The sequence below is a fragment of the Barbatula barbatula genome, assembly GCF_947034865.1.
Source record: "Barbatula barbatula genome assembly, chromosome: 11".
Taxonomy (NCBI): domain Eukaryota; kingdom Metazoa; phylum Chordata; class Actinopteri; order Cypriniformes; family Nemacheilidae; genus Barbatula; species Barbatula barbatula.
This window is the reverse complement of record NC_136774.1, coordinates 5,195,959-5,210,527: the sequence shown is the minus strand read 5'-3', so window position 1 is coordinate 5,210,527 and position 14,569 is coordinate 5,195,959. Positions and strand designations below refer to the sequence as shown.

General features: G+C 36.2%; 2 protein-coding genes across 6 annotated transcripts; one reads left to right on the top strand and one right to left on the bottom strand.

Annotated features, from left to right (window-relative positions):
- Positions 1 to 119: 119 nt before the first annotated feature.
- nfu1 (NFU1 iron-sulfur cluster scaffold homolog) lies at positions 120 to 4,072 on the bottom strand. 2 transcript variants are annotated; one of them, XM_079466919.1, is made up of 8 exons: positions 3,563 to 4,072; positions 2,979 to 3,046; positions 2,764 to 2,899; positions 2,290 to 2,356; positions 1,905 to 2,022; positions 1,758 to 1,821; positions 1,413 to 1,587; positions 120 to 1,125 (listed from the first exon to the last, which is right to left on the bottom strand). In XM_079466919.1, the coding sequence occupies exons 1-8, from the start codon at positions 3,724 to 3,726 to the stop codon at positions 1,081 to 1,083; spliced, it is 837 nt and encodes a 278-aa protein (XP_079323045.1). In that variant the 5' UTR covers positions 3,727 to 4,072; the 3' UTR covers positions 120 to 1,080. The 2 variants fall into 2 exon arrangements, with proteins under 2 accessions (XP_079323045.1, XP_079323046.1); XM_079466920.1 differs by having other exon boundaries at positions 120 to 996; positions 3,563 to 3,652.
- Positions 4,073 to 5,847: 1,775 nt separating this feature from the next.
- sypb (synaptophysin b) lies at positions 5,848 to 14,296 on the top strand. 4 transcript variants are annotated; one of them, XR_013787267.1, is made up of 9 exons: positions 5,914 to 5,950; positions 8,729 to 8,794; positions 10,392 to 10,516; positions 10,696 to 10,894; positions 11,167 to 11,358; positions 11,513 to 11,651; positions 11,754 to 11,942; positions 12,256 to 12,345; positions 13,098 to 14,289. XR_013787267.1 is itself a non-coding variant. In XM_079466795.1 (8 exons), the coding sequence occupies exons 1-7, from the start codon at positions 5,933 to 5,935 to the stop codon at positions 11,909 to 11,911; spliced, it is 897 nt and encodes a 298-aa protein (XP_079322921.1). In that variant the 5' UTR covers positions 5,848 to 5,932; the 3' UTR covers positions 11,912 to 11,942; positions 12,256 to 14,296. The 4 variants fall into 4 exon arrangements, 1 of the variants encoding a protein (XP_079322921.1); XR_013787268.1 differs by having other exon boundaries at positions 12,256 to 12,376; positions 13,127 to 14,289; XR_013787269.1 differs by having other exon boundaries at positions 12,256 to 12,415.
- Positions 14,297 to 14,569: the final 273 nt, after the last annotated feature.

Sequence of the window (14,569 nt, the reverse complement as noted above, 5' to 3'; positions counted from 1 at the left end):
AGTCTTTAAGCTCAGAAAGAACATTTGACGAAATAACATTTCTCTTTTGATAAGAAATTTGCCAAACACTTTTCTGTCTAACAATGATAACATAAAATAAAGAATGTCCAAGCAAATGTATGTAAATAAAAGGTTCTGTTTATGAAAGATCATCTTATTGCATACAGAACATACAATTTGCACCTCCGTTTCTTACCCAGTCCTTTTCTTATCATTTTGTCTTTGAATTTAAATCCATAAGTCAACTCTCTGTACAACGGCAGTAAATCTGTATTTAATATTTAATTTTTTTTACATTATAGCATTCACACATTTTACATAAGCAAAACACACAAAAAAGTTTCAACGACTTTATTAATTTTTCTAGTTATGACTTTAACAGCGTTTAGCTACAATTGTAGGGACAGATGCTGTCCTTCATTTTTAGATTTTTCCAAATAGTTATACAGTATATCCAAATACTTATACAGTATATGCTGCATTATGCACAAAAACTTGTTGCTTCTGATATTGCTGGATTTTATATCGGTGTAACCCCTCCAAATATATTTCAGATATTTAAATATTTGATATTTAAAGATGAGTTAAGAGTCACTGCAATTGTAAAATGTCCCATACAATCTGGATCTGAATAATGAAATAAATAGAACCGTAGCTACATATGCTTTTGTGCGTGTTTTCTCATATAATGGCATAATACTGTACTATTTACATTTATTCAAATATACAGGAAATTCTCTGCTTTGAGAGCTTTTCACAGTGCACTGAGGAACACAAATAATACAAATCCCTAAAATATATTACAAGAGAACAATCCAATATCTGTTACAGCACCAACCAGACATTCTTTAGTCAAAAATAGTAGGATAAAAACAGTTTATATATGCTTGGAGCCATAGCAATGTCTGGAGCTATTGTGTTTAAAGAAAGTTACAAAGATTTGTCAGTCTTCTTTACAGGTGTATAACTGAGCAGCCACAGTCAAACTCACTGGACCTATATGATGGGACAATAAAGAGATTTGGCTTAGTGGAGGCTACTGGCTAAGGTAGTGACATTGGCCAGGTGAATTAATTCCTCTCATTCCTTGACTTTATCTTCTACATCCACTTCTTCATCCATTACCTACAAGAGTAATAGGACAGAAGAATAGCTGAGAAACAAAAAATTTTCAACTGCTTAAATGAACTTGTACCAGCAATGCTGATGCTTCATATATCCCATATTAATTCAAGATTCATTTGTTCATGATATTCAAGATATTCTAGGAGACGCATAATAGTGAGTAATTTAACAATCGATTTTCATTTCTTGGTGAACTATCCCTTTAAGTGAAGAAGCATACTCCAGTGCTACAGTATGGGGTTAGGGTGCCCTCAGTATAAAGTGCTCCCTGATTAAACATGTCTTACCTGCTCAACTCCTTCCACCTCAGGAACATAGAACTGGAGCATGTTCTGGATGCCATTCTTCAGCGTTATGATGGAGCTAGGACAGCTAGTACAGGCTCCTTGCAGCTTCAGCTTTACAATACCGTCCTCAAAACCCCTATACAGAATGTCACCACCATCCTCCTGCACTGTGGGTCTGAGAGATAAGATGAGAAACAAAATAAAGGACGTTGCAGACCCCGGTGGCAGAACAGTTACATTAATTTAAATGTAACACCAAAAGCAAATCTAGAATGTGAGAGGCTGTGAGTAGTACGGTTTCGTACACAAGCTGGCTAAGCAAAAGTACAGAATCTAGTGTTGCACCTTATACGTGTATCCAGCAGTTCTTTGATCATGGCAACCACCTCATCATCTTCGTCTGAAGGAGCTACAGGAGCACAGTATGCACAAGATAGTCAAAGCCTGCGTTTTAAAATAATTACAAAAATAAAGTAAAAGAGTGTCTTTAACCTGTGTCTGCACGTGGTGCATCTGCCTCATTGACAACAGGAAGTCCAGAGGTGAAGAAGTCCATAATGGTGGCGAAAACATCTGGTTTGATCACCTTCCACTCTGTGCTTCCGTTAACCTAAAAGATTATCAAGCGTAGGAGTTCAAAAAAGATCTAGTTCAATTTAAACAGAACAAAAATAAAGATATTTGGAATAATGTCAGTAACCAAACAGATCTCACGGCATTGACTCCAATAGTATTTAATTTTCCTACTATACCAGTAAATTGGTAATGAAACTAGTTTGGTAACTGACTCTTTTTTGTCATCAGAACTAAGAAATTTACAGTTTTGGTGGGCGGGTATATGATGACAACCTTTTTATTTTTGCGTGAAAGATCTTACCCTGGTAACGGTGATGAAATCAGGGCCAAGCAAAACACTCTTGACTCCATCGATTCTGAATAACTGCCTGAAGAATGAAAACAGAATCACTTATACAGCCAAGAGGCCCTCAAGCTTCTGCTACAAAGTTACAAAAATATGTGGATTTAAACGTAATGGTTTAAGCTTTAACTCTATTGTTAAAGAGAGAAACACATATATTTAGTAGAAATACATAACCTACAAATAAGAGACCTCTTATTTACATGTGGTGTGTGTTTTTTGCATAGTTGAGAAAGTAAGCTAAGACTATACATTTGTTTAAACATGAACATTGTTGATAAGAAAAACGAATATTTAGGGTTTTTTTAAGTGTATGTCTCACCAAGTCTGTCAGACTTTTAGTTATTTACACGGTGTAAAACAGGGAAAACTTATTGAAACAATAATTTTAATATAGTGACATTTTCATTACTGTCATTTCTTAAACCCCACCTTGCCAAGGGTGAACTATGAGCATCTCTAGGTCCAGGAAAGTCCATGGTCCCTGATTCCAGCACCACACGGCCGGGGATAAACTTCAGACTATTTGGATTCGGGGTGTCCTGGGTTTGAATAAACATGTTCCTGACTTGATGAAAGGAAAGATGAAAAACATCATGCCTGTTGAGTGCGTTAACTTAAACATATGGTTTTGTTAAAATACTTACTAAACATGTTGGTCGTCTGCAATGCACTCCTGCTCACTACATCGGGAGTTTTGCAAAGCCCATGGTACCTGCATAAAGGACGACAAATAAAGTATTTTTGGAAATGCACTGGTAGAACTGTTTTGCCACATACCATTTGCAAATATTTGTTATTTCATTATTACATATCACTGACATGATGAACAATATTATAAAGCCCAATCCATAACATCACACGCTGTAAGTAAAATCAGGTAGCCTACTAGACAGTGAGTGAATAGTTATCAGCTTTAGACATGGACATTTGAAACTGTTACAACAACCTGATTGTTTGATATGGAAATTGGTCGATCCTAACATGGTCACTGATATATTGCACATAGACTACAAATGTGACAACCTTACAGAATTCTTTATCCGCTTTAATTACACACGACAATAAAGTAAAATATTCATTCGTAACAGCTCTATCTGCGTCATTCAGACCTTTGATGGGACACTGTAAAGTGTTACGAAATAAGAAAACCACATAAGCATCACTATATTTGTCTAATAATACAACTAACGTCCCATTTGTACAACAATGCAGTGCAATAACGACTCACGATCTCGTTAAAAGAGCCACAAGATTCCTCCCAACTTCAACGCTCCTGTAGGCAGCCATGCTTGTACATGTGACGTCACATCCGAACTCGCGGGGCGGAAATGTCCGTTTTACGGGGTTTTTGTATCCGTAAAATACATTATTTTTACCCATGTAATGAGTCATTTTTATTTATAATAATGAAATTAAACGATATCATTTAAATACATTTTTAGAATGTCAGTAAACCACAAATAGCGGACGATTAAAAGAATATGGAATGTTGCATTATGGGTGTCGCACACCGGACGCGTTTGTAAAATGAACATATCTCGCACGAGACAACATTAAATTAGATGTTATTTGACTGAAATCATTATTGATGTACACACTGACTTCACCAAAAGCTGTAAGATGCGTTTATCTGTTTGGGAATAACAGAAAAGAGCGCATTAATACAGAAACCTCTCGATTCTACCAAATCAGAGTTGTCCTAGACGCGACGCTTTCGCATCCTGTGTGCGACCCCTTCGTCAATGTCAAGTCAGCTTTATTTATATAGCGCTTTTTACAATTTTCATTGTTACAAAGCAGCTGTACAAGAAAACATTGACTATAAGTAAAACATAAAAGGTTATGGAAGTCAAAACACAGGTCAAATATCAGACACACAATAAATTCCTATATGCAGTGTTAATTAAATAAGACTTCTAGCAGCCCTTGACGAGCTGCATTGCCCCCCAGCGGATAGTGAAGAACATATGAAGGTAAATCAGTAGCAAAACTTGAGAGCATGTAGATTTTAATTTGTGAACTTGTAAAATATTTGTACCTGTACACTAGCATGTACACTCACAGCCCCTTTGTGAAAACTTTTTAAAATAAAAAACTAAAGTTGATTGTTGAGATTTGCACTCGTGGACAAAACTCACAAATATGTCTTCTGAACTTGAAGTTGCCAAAATAGTCAGAAATGTGTAAACTGGCATTTACAAAATACATTGGCAGATACGAATGCATTGCACATATTTACACGTTTTCCTTGATTCAGATTTGAATTGCAACCACAAATAGGCATCTACAACCTCTCAAACCTGTCACTACAGTTTCAAATCTTCCTTCCCTTGACTTTTGCTGCTACTTTCGCACGAAACCTGTTGCAAAACTAACTTGTGCACTTGAAAGCTCAGAGGCGAGAGAAGGAACGGCATTTGATGACATCATGCGGCTGAGCGGCACTGACACCAAACGGCAGGAAAATCAGAATGAAAGGAAAGTATACTATCATGTATACAGGTTTGTTGTGAAAGTAGCAGCAAAAGTCAAGGGCAGGAAGATATGAAACTGCAGTGACAGGTTTGAAAGGTTGTAGATGCCTATTTGTGGTTGCAATTCAAATCTGAATCGAGGTAAACGTCTAAATATATGCAATGCATTTGTATCTGCCATGTATTTTGTAAGTGCCAGTTTACACATTTGTAACAATTTTTCTACAACTTCAAATCCAGAAGACATATTTGTGAGTCTTGTCCACGAGTGCAAATCTCAACATTCAACTTCAGTTTTTATTTTACAAGTGTTCACAATGGGGGTGTGAGTGTACATGTTAGTGTACAGGTACAAATACTTTACAAATTTACAAATTAAAATCTACATGCTCTCAAATTTTGCTACTGATTTACCTTCATAAGAAAATGACAAGACGCGTTCTCAACTCAATAAAAACAATACATTTTACTTAGTGGAGTGATTATAAATATAAAATAAAAACATTGTATGTATTTGAGATTAAGAATTTAAAAAAATGTATGTGGTTTTAAGAGTGTTGGTATGAGGTAATCTCACATACCATGGCATTTGTATATGGTGGTATTCAAAGACGTATCACCTAGACTTTGACTTCTTTTGCTGTGTTCCTGTTTATTCCTAATAAACTGCGAATGTCCAAGTAAATACAATAATTACTCTTTTTGAGTAAATCGTGTAAAAATTACAAATAAAAACCCAAACAAAGATACATACCATTTTCTTAACGCTCTTTCGTATGTGAAATCAGTTGTTATTCTATAAACTATATTTATAGTTAAGATGTGCCACCTCATATATTCTAGCTAAATGTATTAAAATAATATTCCAAAATATATGAGCTCATAATATGTGCTGTATTATTATTATTATTATTAGAGATTTGATCATATTGTGAACAATGCTTTCCTTAAAAACCTCATATAGATTATTTTATGCTAAGCGGTTACGTTAATGCCTTAAATAAACAGCAGCGTCGCTGAGAGTCATTATAAATAGTGTGTAGTATAGCGGAACTCTTGGTGTGACCCGGATGTTTCGGCTACCTCTGCACGTCTAATCCTCTTATCACCGACAAGCGGCAGAGATGGATATTGTCAACCAGGTAGGCTTTCAATCACAGCTATTCGCCTAATACATTCTAAAATATAATGCAAACGCCTTATGTTTTATGCGTGAAGTCTTAAATGCAAACGATGTTAGTTGAATATCTATATTATAAACTAGACGGACAACGGAGCTTAGAATAAAATACCTCGAGATACCTCGTTGCTTTTAGGTAATCGTTTTTGGGCAAATATGTCGTACATATGTCACAAAAAGAAACGGAACGGAAACCCATGCAATATATGAAAATACGTGCGAACCGATAAATAACCGCAATCTGCGTTATTATGCGGTGGTGTTTTGAATTGTGGGATATTTATGTTTTGTGACAATGACTGAATCTAGACATTTCTAAATGCGCAGACAGGAAGACATGCGTCAATATAACCTTTTATAACTAAAAAACGTCGTGTCTATTAGAGTACAAAATGTTCATGCTAAGACATAAAAAAGGCGATAGACTCAAGCTATTTATCTTTACCGACATTGGCGCTCGATTCGTGAATCGTCTTTTTACTGGTTCTTTTGGAGTGATTCGGTCGAACCGATTCGCAAAGGCACTTGACTGTAAAGCAGAATTTTGGGAGTAAAACTGTGTTGTGTATAGCATTTTGGCACCGTACACAACAGTCCATATCCAACACAATTTAAATACACTGTTAACTACTGTATTATAAACGAAACAGTCCCGCTTACTGAGTCGAAACTGTTCGGACGATGCCCCAAACGACTCGTTGAAATGATCCATACGAAAGAACCGATTTACTAAAGCTCGAATCGGACATACGGCGCTATTTATTTAAACTCTGCATTCGTCAGATTTTACATTAGGATGAAACAGGGGACACAACCTTTTTCGCACCACTTGAATGGACATTCACAAAGTGAGAGAGAATTGTGTGCGATGCTCATGCTGCATTAAGACTGCAGTGTACCGCATTTCCCCGCACGCAGCACTGCTCGCTGGCTTTACGCCCGCGGTGCGAGTCAAACATATCGGGCTGTGGCCCGCTAATGGGCGCACGACGCTTTTTTCATAAAGGAAACGTTGAGATAAGCAGCTTTGCTTATTCTATCTAATGCTTGTAAAATCTCCGCTCGCTTGTTCTCTATTGGTCGCCTTTAGACACTGCGGCGGGCAGCTCTCTCGTCATCGGTGACGTAGGCAGGGACGGTCCGGTTTTGACGGAAAGGGGGGCAAATAATCTGATTGTTTTACTTTGTGTCATTGTTATTATATCATATTAGAGATAGGAGTATGTTTCATGTTTGTAGTTCCATTGATTTGGCAAAAAAAAGAAGCAGAGTAAAACACACTAAACAATATTGGGGTTGTTCGAGATGGCCAAATTCTGCGAAGAATCGATCACCGGTAATCGGCGCAAGATGCATGCCGGTTAGAAATAGGCTTGTTAGAGATGCACCTTGCCTCCCCTGAAAAGAAGACGAGAGAACGCGCCTGCAGTAAAGGCGGGTGTGAAAACATTACAACACAAGATGGTACAGTTTACATCCAAATCAATCAATTTTAAGAGCGGCTAAGACAAGAATATATATATATTAAAAAACCAAACAGCAAAGACAAAAAAGGAAAATTACAAAAACAAAATTTTCAATCCATCCATCAATAAATACAAATCAAGAAATACAATTTATATTATTGAATAAGTCTAACAAAGTTCCAGCTTTTTATTATGTGCGTTTTACAGGGTTTTTGAATATTGTCCCAAATAATTCTTAATACTATAAACAGGGTGATTTAAAAAAATACTAACAAAAAACCTTTTCCATATTTCATTTTATATACATGACATGTTAAATGAAAGACAAATATGCTTTGAAAGAAAATGTGCGCTGTGCTTTCTGGAAATGAGCTACAGAATTTACACAATATTTAAACTCCCCAAAAGGATACATATCACATACTATTTTTAAATGAATTTCTTTTATTTTTGGGATAAACTGGGAACTTTAAATAAGAGGTTCTAATATGTGTAAGCATTGGTGTGTCAAAGAAAACATCTCAATTCTTTCTTACAGACTTGACATGGCTGAAAGTTTGTCTAATATAAGTTTTAGAACATTTCTCACGTTTAAACCTAGTTGGCACAGGAAAAATGTGATAAAATTTTTTTGCATTGCTGCAATTATTGCATTGACGTTTCCGGTCAACTCAACAGCACCATTTGGGAAGTGTCCGTTCTTCCTGCTCTGTTTTCACTCCTCCCCTTACTGCAGCCTCCAACTCTCCTCTTCTTTTCAGACGAGGCAAGGCCCGTCTCGAACAAACCTGTTGTGTCCATCTTCTCAAAACAAGCGAATTGTAAAATATGATTCAATTGTAACCACATTTATTTAGTAACACTGTATTTGTGTTCATTATTGCCGGGGTTTGCAGATCCATTTAATGTCATTTCTAATGCATCAAATAATGTAGTAATGTTTGTTCTGCGTGCTTAATGTAACCAAAGACAATAAGACATTTTTATACTGGGGGTCCAACTGTGAGTTTAGAAAGGCTTAAAATCCTAGACAGGCCTTCTCTAAATCTCCATATAGACATTCTTCCGGTTGCATAACCTGCTTGTCTTTCAAGTTAGTCATCATTTCTTTTTCGTTCAAGACTGGTCATAACTGGCCCATAATATAATATCCATTCAAAGCATAATTCAAGTGTTGAGCAAACTGTGCTTCAAGGTAATTTAAAATACCAAATATATGTTGCTAGTTTCTAGGTTTATAGAAATAATCAATTTGTTGACATTCTTTTTTTCAGTTGGTCGCCACTGGGCAGTTCACAATTGTCAAACAGCCATTAGGATTCATTAAAGTCTTACAATGGGTAAGTTACTCAAATAATAGCGTTTTAAAGGTCAATAATGTAAAAGTTTTCTGTAATAATTCAGCTCTCGCCACATAACATGCAATCTCTACATAAAGTGATAGTTCACCAAAAATGAAAATTCTGTCACCCTTTGCTCACGTCATTTCATACCTGTGACATCATTGACTTCCATAGTCAACTGTTTGTGTTCCTAAATTCTTCAAAATATCTTGCCTTATGTTCAACAGAACAACAAAACATACAATATGTTTTTCCTACGGTAGTGAATGATGTCACAGAACTGAAAATTGCTAACATTCTTACCAATATCTTTCTTTGAGCAAAGAAATGTATACAGGTTTGAAACAACCTGAGAATGATTAAATGATGACAGAATTGTACTATACTATTTAACATTGTTTTGTAAAAATGTTTGTTTTTGTTGTTCTCGTTTCGAGAAATGCAAAATGACTCATGCCGGAATCACTCGAATTGTTTTCTTACTGATATTTATGTTACATCTGTGCTTTAAAACAGATGAGTTTGCAACTTTTAAAGCTGTAAGGAAAGCGCATATCTTGTTTTTCTTATGGTTGGCAGTAAGCACAACACGCGCAGACACACGGTATTGTGCACAGCATGTGCGGGTGGCTGTGAACAGTCACAGAAGCTGCTTACATAATCTGTGCTCGAGAGCGACCTGACAGGGATTTACAAGTGATGCTCTACAGATCTAGGGAATTGAAGCTGGTTATTATCAATCTTATCTAATCATATCTGTTCACATTTGTGTGTGCACATGTTGTAAATGTTGTATACATGTGAAGGCATTGAAATAAGTACATTGAGGTGGAAAAATATTCTAACCACATAGAACAGGATCATTTCAATTCTGACTGCTTTTAAGGAAGATGTTTTGTCTTATCTAAAGACGTCTTATCTGTCTTTATTATATCTGGTGTTATTATATCTTTATAATATCCATATTACACCAATATTTGTGTCGCATACTTGAGCTGTGTGATTGTAAATACCTGCTTTCTGCTTGTGCGCATGTTCTCCATGATGTGTGTGTGGTAGACCGGCATAGTGTGTGTAGTGACAGATGGTCAAGCACCACAGTAAGATTAATAGCTGGATTTTCTATGCAATCGGATCTGCCTGCAGTGAAGGGAAGGCACTGACTGACTGATCTATGTAAACACGCACCTACTCTATCCAGACCTGCTCCATTGTAACAATAGTGTCTTTTAGATTGAATCAATCAGTTAACATTCGTTAACATCAGTTAAAAACGATGTTATTTGTGTCATCAGTACAAATATATGTTTTACCAGAGGATTTGCGTGGTATATATATATAATGTATATTAACGCTATTCTATACTGATCCAATGACTGAACCTGTTTGTATGAGTCTTTGAAAGTAAATTTGTTTATGTAATAATTTCAGGAATTTGTACCTGAAATAAAAATATCGAATACATATACATGTTTATATAAATGTTTCTAAATGACTTGATTAAACAGGTTTCCTGTTTAAACTATTCTATCAGATTATTGTTGTGGTGATAGTGAGATGTACATCAACGACTCTTTGTCTCTCTGTCTCGCAGTTTTTTGCTATCTTTGCATTTTCCACCTGTGGCGGTTACTCTGGGGTGTTTCGTCTGAGTGTGGAGTGTAAGAATCGAACAGAAAGTAATCTCAATGTTGAGGTTGAATTTGGCTACCCGTTCAGGTCAGTGTTCCACTGAATTCCTCATCCAATCAGGTCACAGTAAAGCAGACATTGACATTCTGCCCTTCTTTTACTGCTTTTGATTCCCTTGCGCTACACATGGTCCTGTAGTTTTTGTTAAATGATCTCTCCCGTGTCACAAATAAAATAGCAGAGACACAGATTCTCTTTCTCCACAGATTGCACCAGGTGTGGTTTGATGCTCCTACATGTAAAGAGCCGGAGCCTGAGCGAGTCTTCCTGGTGGGCGACAACTCTTCCTCGGCTGAGTTCTTTGTCACCATTGGTGTATTTTCCTTCCTTTATTCAATGGCAGCCCTCTCCGTGTATGTCTTCCTCCTGGAGAAATACCGTGAAGGAAACAAAGGCGCTCGGGCCGTGAGTTGTCTTGCAGTACCTCTTCTATGAAAATATATGTTATTTTAAAATGAGTATTTTGTCTTATTTAATCTTAATAGATCATGTATAATGGTAATTGTTTTATTTTTCACCTCAGGCCAAAAGTACAAATATATCAGGCTTCAGTAGTCTTAATATCGGTCTTACCTAGCATTTTACTTTTGCTCCATTAAAGTATAACTGTGATTTATTTGACATTGATCAATAAATCTGTTGAAATAATGATGCATAATTGTTTTGTTGTTCTGTAGGATTTCGTGGTGACTGCTATTTTTACCTTCATGTGGTTGGTAAGTTCATCAGCGTGGGCCAAAGGTCTCTCCGATGTCAAGATGGCCACAGACCCTGATGAGGTCCTCAATCTCATTGCTGCATGTGACCACGAGGATAACCACTGTAAAGAAATCCACGAACCTGTGATGTCTGGCCTAAACACATCGGTGGTAGGCACAGTCGCTATGATATATACTGGTATCATCTACACTGTATATTTTATACTGAAAATTATTTCAGTCTGATGAAACTGACAGTATTTCATCATTGTGAACACAGAAAAGATCCATTGAATGCATGTGTTCATCTCTCTGGTTCTTGCAGGCATTTGGGTTCTGTAATGTGGTGCTGTGGGCCGGGAACCTGTGGTTCGTACTTAAGGAAACAGGCTGGCTTGCAGCTTTCGCTGGCACTCATATGTCCTCTGCAGAGAAGCAGCCAGCCCCAGACTCTTTCGGCCAGGGTGGGCAAAGATAAATTTCTCTTATATACTCATCGGAGAATTTAACAGGTTCATTTACAGTGTGCTCCATAATATTTAAAGTCATTTTTGGGTGTTTTAAAGGCTATGGACAGGAAGGTTATGGGCAGGATCCTTATGCTGGCACTCAGGGGGGTTACCAGCCAGACTATGGCCAGCAGAGTGGTGGATACGAAGGAGGAGGCCACAACCAAGGAGTGTATGGTCAGGGCGAGCCCACCTCTTTTTCCAATGAGATGTGAACCCAGCCACGTGGGCTGAAACACCGTGCTGGTGAGTGGACATGACACGATATAGAAAAACAAGTGTTTTTATTGCATTTTTGCATTTTGCACTTTTAAATAAACAGGCATTTTTTGGGAATTGTTGACAATTTCTACTAAATCTAAATAAACCACTCTCACTTCCATTGAACCTCCCATTTAAAATGTGGTGTTTTTTATTAGATTACCCCTTTTTAATATATATTATTAATATATATGTATTTTTGTATTGTTATTTTTAATGTGTAAAATGTATATATCAATTCTCATACACATATTAAACATTTTTATACACGTACTGTATATATTTTTTATCTCTACAGATCACATCGAGAGGATGGTCATGTGATCAGTCAGCATGGAAACTGTTCGCTTCATTTCCACTCTGTTCAATCTTTCTGTATGAGTTGTGAGTTTTAACGGGAAGTGGGAGGGCACATTTGAGCGGGGTTGTTAAAGGAGTAGTTCACTTTCAAAATAAATGTTCTTGATAATTTACTCACCCCCATGTCATCCAAGATGTTTATGTATTTTTTTCTTTAGTCGAAAAGAAATTAAGGTTTTTGATGAAAACATTCAAGGATTATTCTCCATATAGTGGACTTCAATGGACTCCAAACGGTTGAAGGTCAAAATTACAAAGGGCTTTAAACAATACCAGACGATGAATAAAGGTCATTTTCGGCCATTTAAAAAAAATGTATATGCTTTATAAACACAAATGCTGAATTTGCTCTGTTCTGCGATGCACGTTCATGACTTCCTGTTATATGTAATTACGTTGAAAACTTGCACGTTCAACTTGTAAACACTGACTCTGTACTTCCGCCTACGTCAAGCGTGACCTTTTTAACGTAATTACGTATTTTGTGAAGTAATGAAGGCGCATTGCAGAACAGAGCAAGGCGAGCATTTGTGTTTATAAAGCAAATGCATTTTTATGTTTACTTAATGACTGATCGTTTCACTAGATAAGACCCTTATTCATCGTCCGTTTAAAGCCCTTTGAAGCTGCACTGAAACTTTAATTTTGACCTTCAACGATTTGCAGTCCATTGAAGTCCACTATATGCGAACAAATCCTGGAATGTTTAAATCAAAAACCTTAATTTCTTTTTGATTAAAGTAACAAATACATAAATGTCTTGGATGACATGGGGGTGAGTAAATTATCATGAAATTTTATTTTGAAAGTGAACTACTCCTTTAAAAACAACATAACCAACTGGGAAACGCATTGGACCCAGGAGGAAATGTGACCCTTATTTCAATATGCTATTATATCCAGTGGAATATTATCCATTTTTTGATGAGGAAAACCTTGAACATGCTACCAAAAAAAAGAAAACTATTATGTAAATGTTATCAAAGATGAGCTGTTTGAATGAATAATAGAAATTATACTAATATTAAAGTGAATGTGTTTGTCTTTATGGTGTAAATATAAATTATATTTAAATAGATATACGGTATTGTGAATTACACCTAATGTTGTTTTATTTTTGTGACTTTTTATTTACTGTAGTGGTGTTTTCTACCACCACATCATCTTCACTGTTCAACCCACATTAAGAGTGCTGACCTTAAACCACCTCAATGAATGCGTGATATAATTTTGTGTGTGTGTGTGAAACATTCTTTTAAAGTTTGTGTGAACCCAGATGATAGATAGTGTATAATAGTTATGTCAATCTCTGGTAAGTGAAAGTAGTCTGAACTAAAACATACAGTACAACTTGAGGTTGTTCATGATGGGGTGAGAAACTGAGTAACTCAAGTGAAAAAGTCTTTGGCCCATAATGTGCACAAATTGTGCAGATTTATTTCCTTTACTTGTTTGGTTGTTCAAACATTTATAGGCCCAATTTTACAGACAAGGCTTAAGCCTAGTCCCAGACTAAAATGCATCTTTGAGCAGTCTCAATTTAAAACAGTTTGCACTGACCAAATATATCGGTGCCGTTGTTATGTCTAAAGATGCACATCGGTAATGTTTTTATTTTCTAAAAGCCATGTCTGTGGAACTGCCCTATAATATAAATCTGTTTTTGCAAATCTGTCTTAATAATATTTATGTTATAAAAGGCCATATAGAAAAATGAACACTTAGTGGTGGTGCTTCAGTACTTGATGTTTTCCTATATAGTGCTGTGAAACACCACTGCTCTTATTCAAATATAGGCACAAATGTGACTGATGCATTAACAGTCATTCTAAAACTACATGTCCGTGATTATTGGCTTCTTGTTCCTAATGAAATTGGTTTTGTATGCACTCTGTCTTTCACAGGATGGTCCATTGTGCTTTTTTCTCTTCCTCATTATATTGTCTGATAATGCGAAATAAAATCATGTTAGAACAATGGCGTGTGGTGATGGTATCCAGTGTGCTTGGCTTTTATAAGGTTTTAACCATTATGAAATCAAATAACCACTAACTCAAAGGTTAAGGTTACAACATTAAAGTTTTGAAGATTAAAACATATTTTGTTATCTTTAAATATGATACAGTCTCTCTCTCTTTCTCTCTCTCTCTCTCTCTCTCTCTCTCTCTCTCTATATATATATATATATATATACATATCTACACTATTCCCCTGCTGTCACCAGACTAATAATAAAAGAATAATCCTGTTCA

Bases quoted from the DNA above. Each gene is read 5' to 3' on its own strand.
- sypb (XM_079466795.1), top strand. The intron at 11,359-11,512 runs GTAGGCACAGTC...TGGTTCTTGCAG, and splicing joins CTGGCCTAAACACATCGGTG to GCATTTGGGTTCTGTAATGT. The intron at 11,652-11,753 runs GTGGGCAAAGAT...GGTGTTTTAAAG, and splicing joins CCCAGACTCTTTCGGCCAGG to GCTATGGACAGGAAGGTTAT.
- nfu1 (XM_079466919.1), bottom strand. From the start codon at position 3,726: ATGACTCATTACATGGGTAAAAATAATGTATTTTACGGATACAAAAAC. The intron at 2,900-2,978 runs GTAAGTATTTTA...CCTTTCATCAAG, and splicing joins GCAGACGACCAACATGTTTA to TCAGGAACATGTTTATTCAA. The intron at 1,588-1,757 runs GTGCAACACTAG...CTTATCTCTCAG, and splicing joins CTGCTGGATACACGTATAAG to ACCCACAGTGCAGGAGGATG.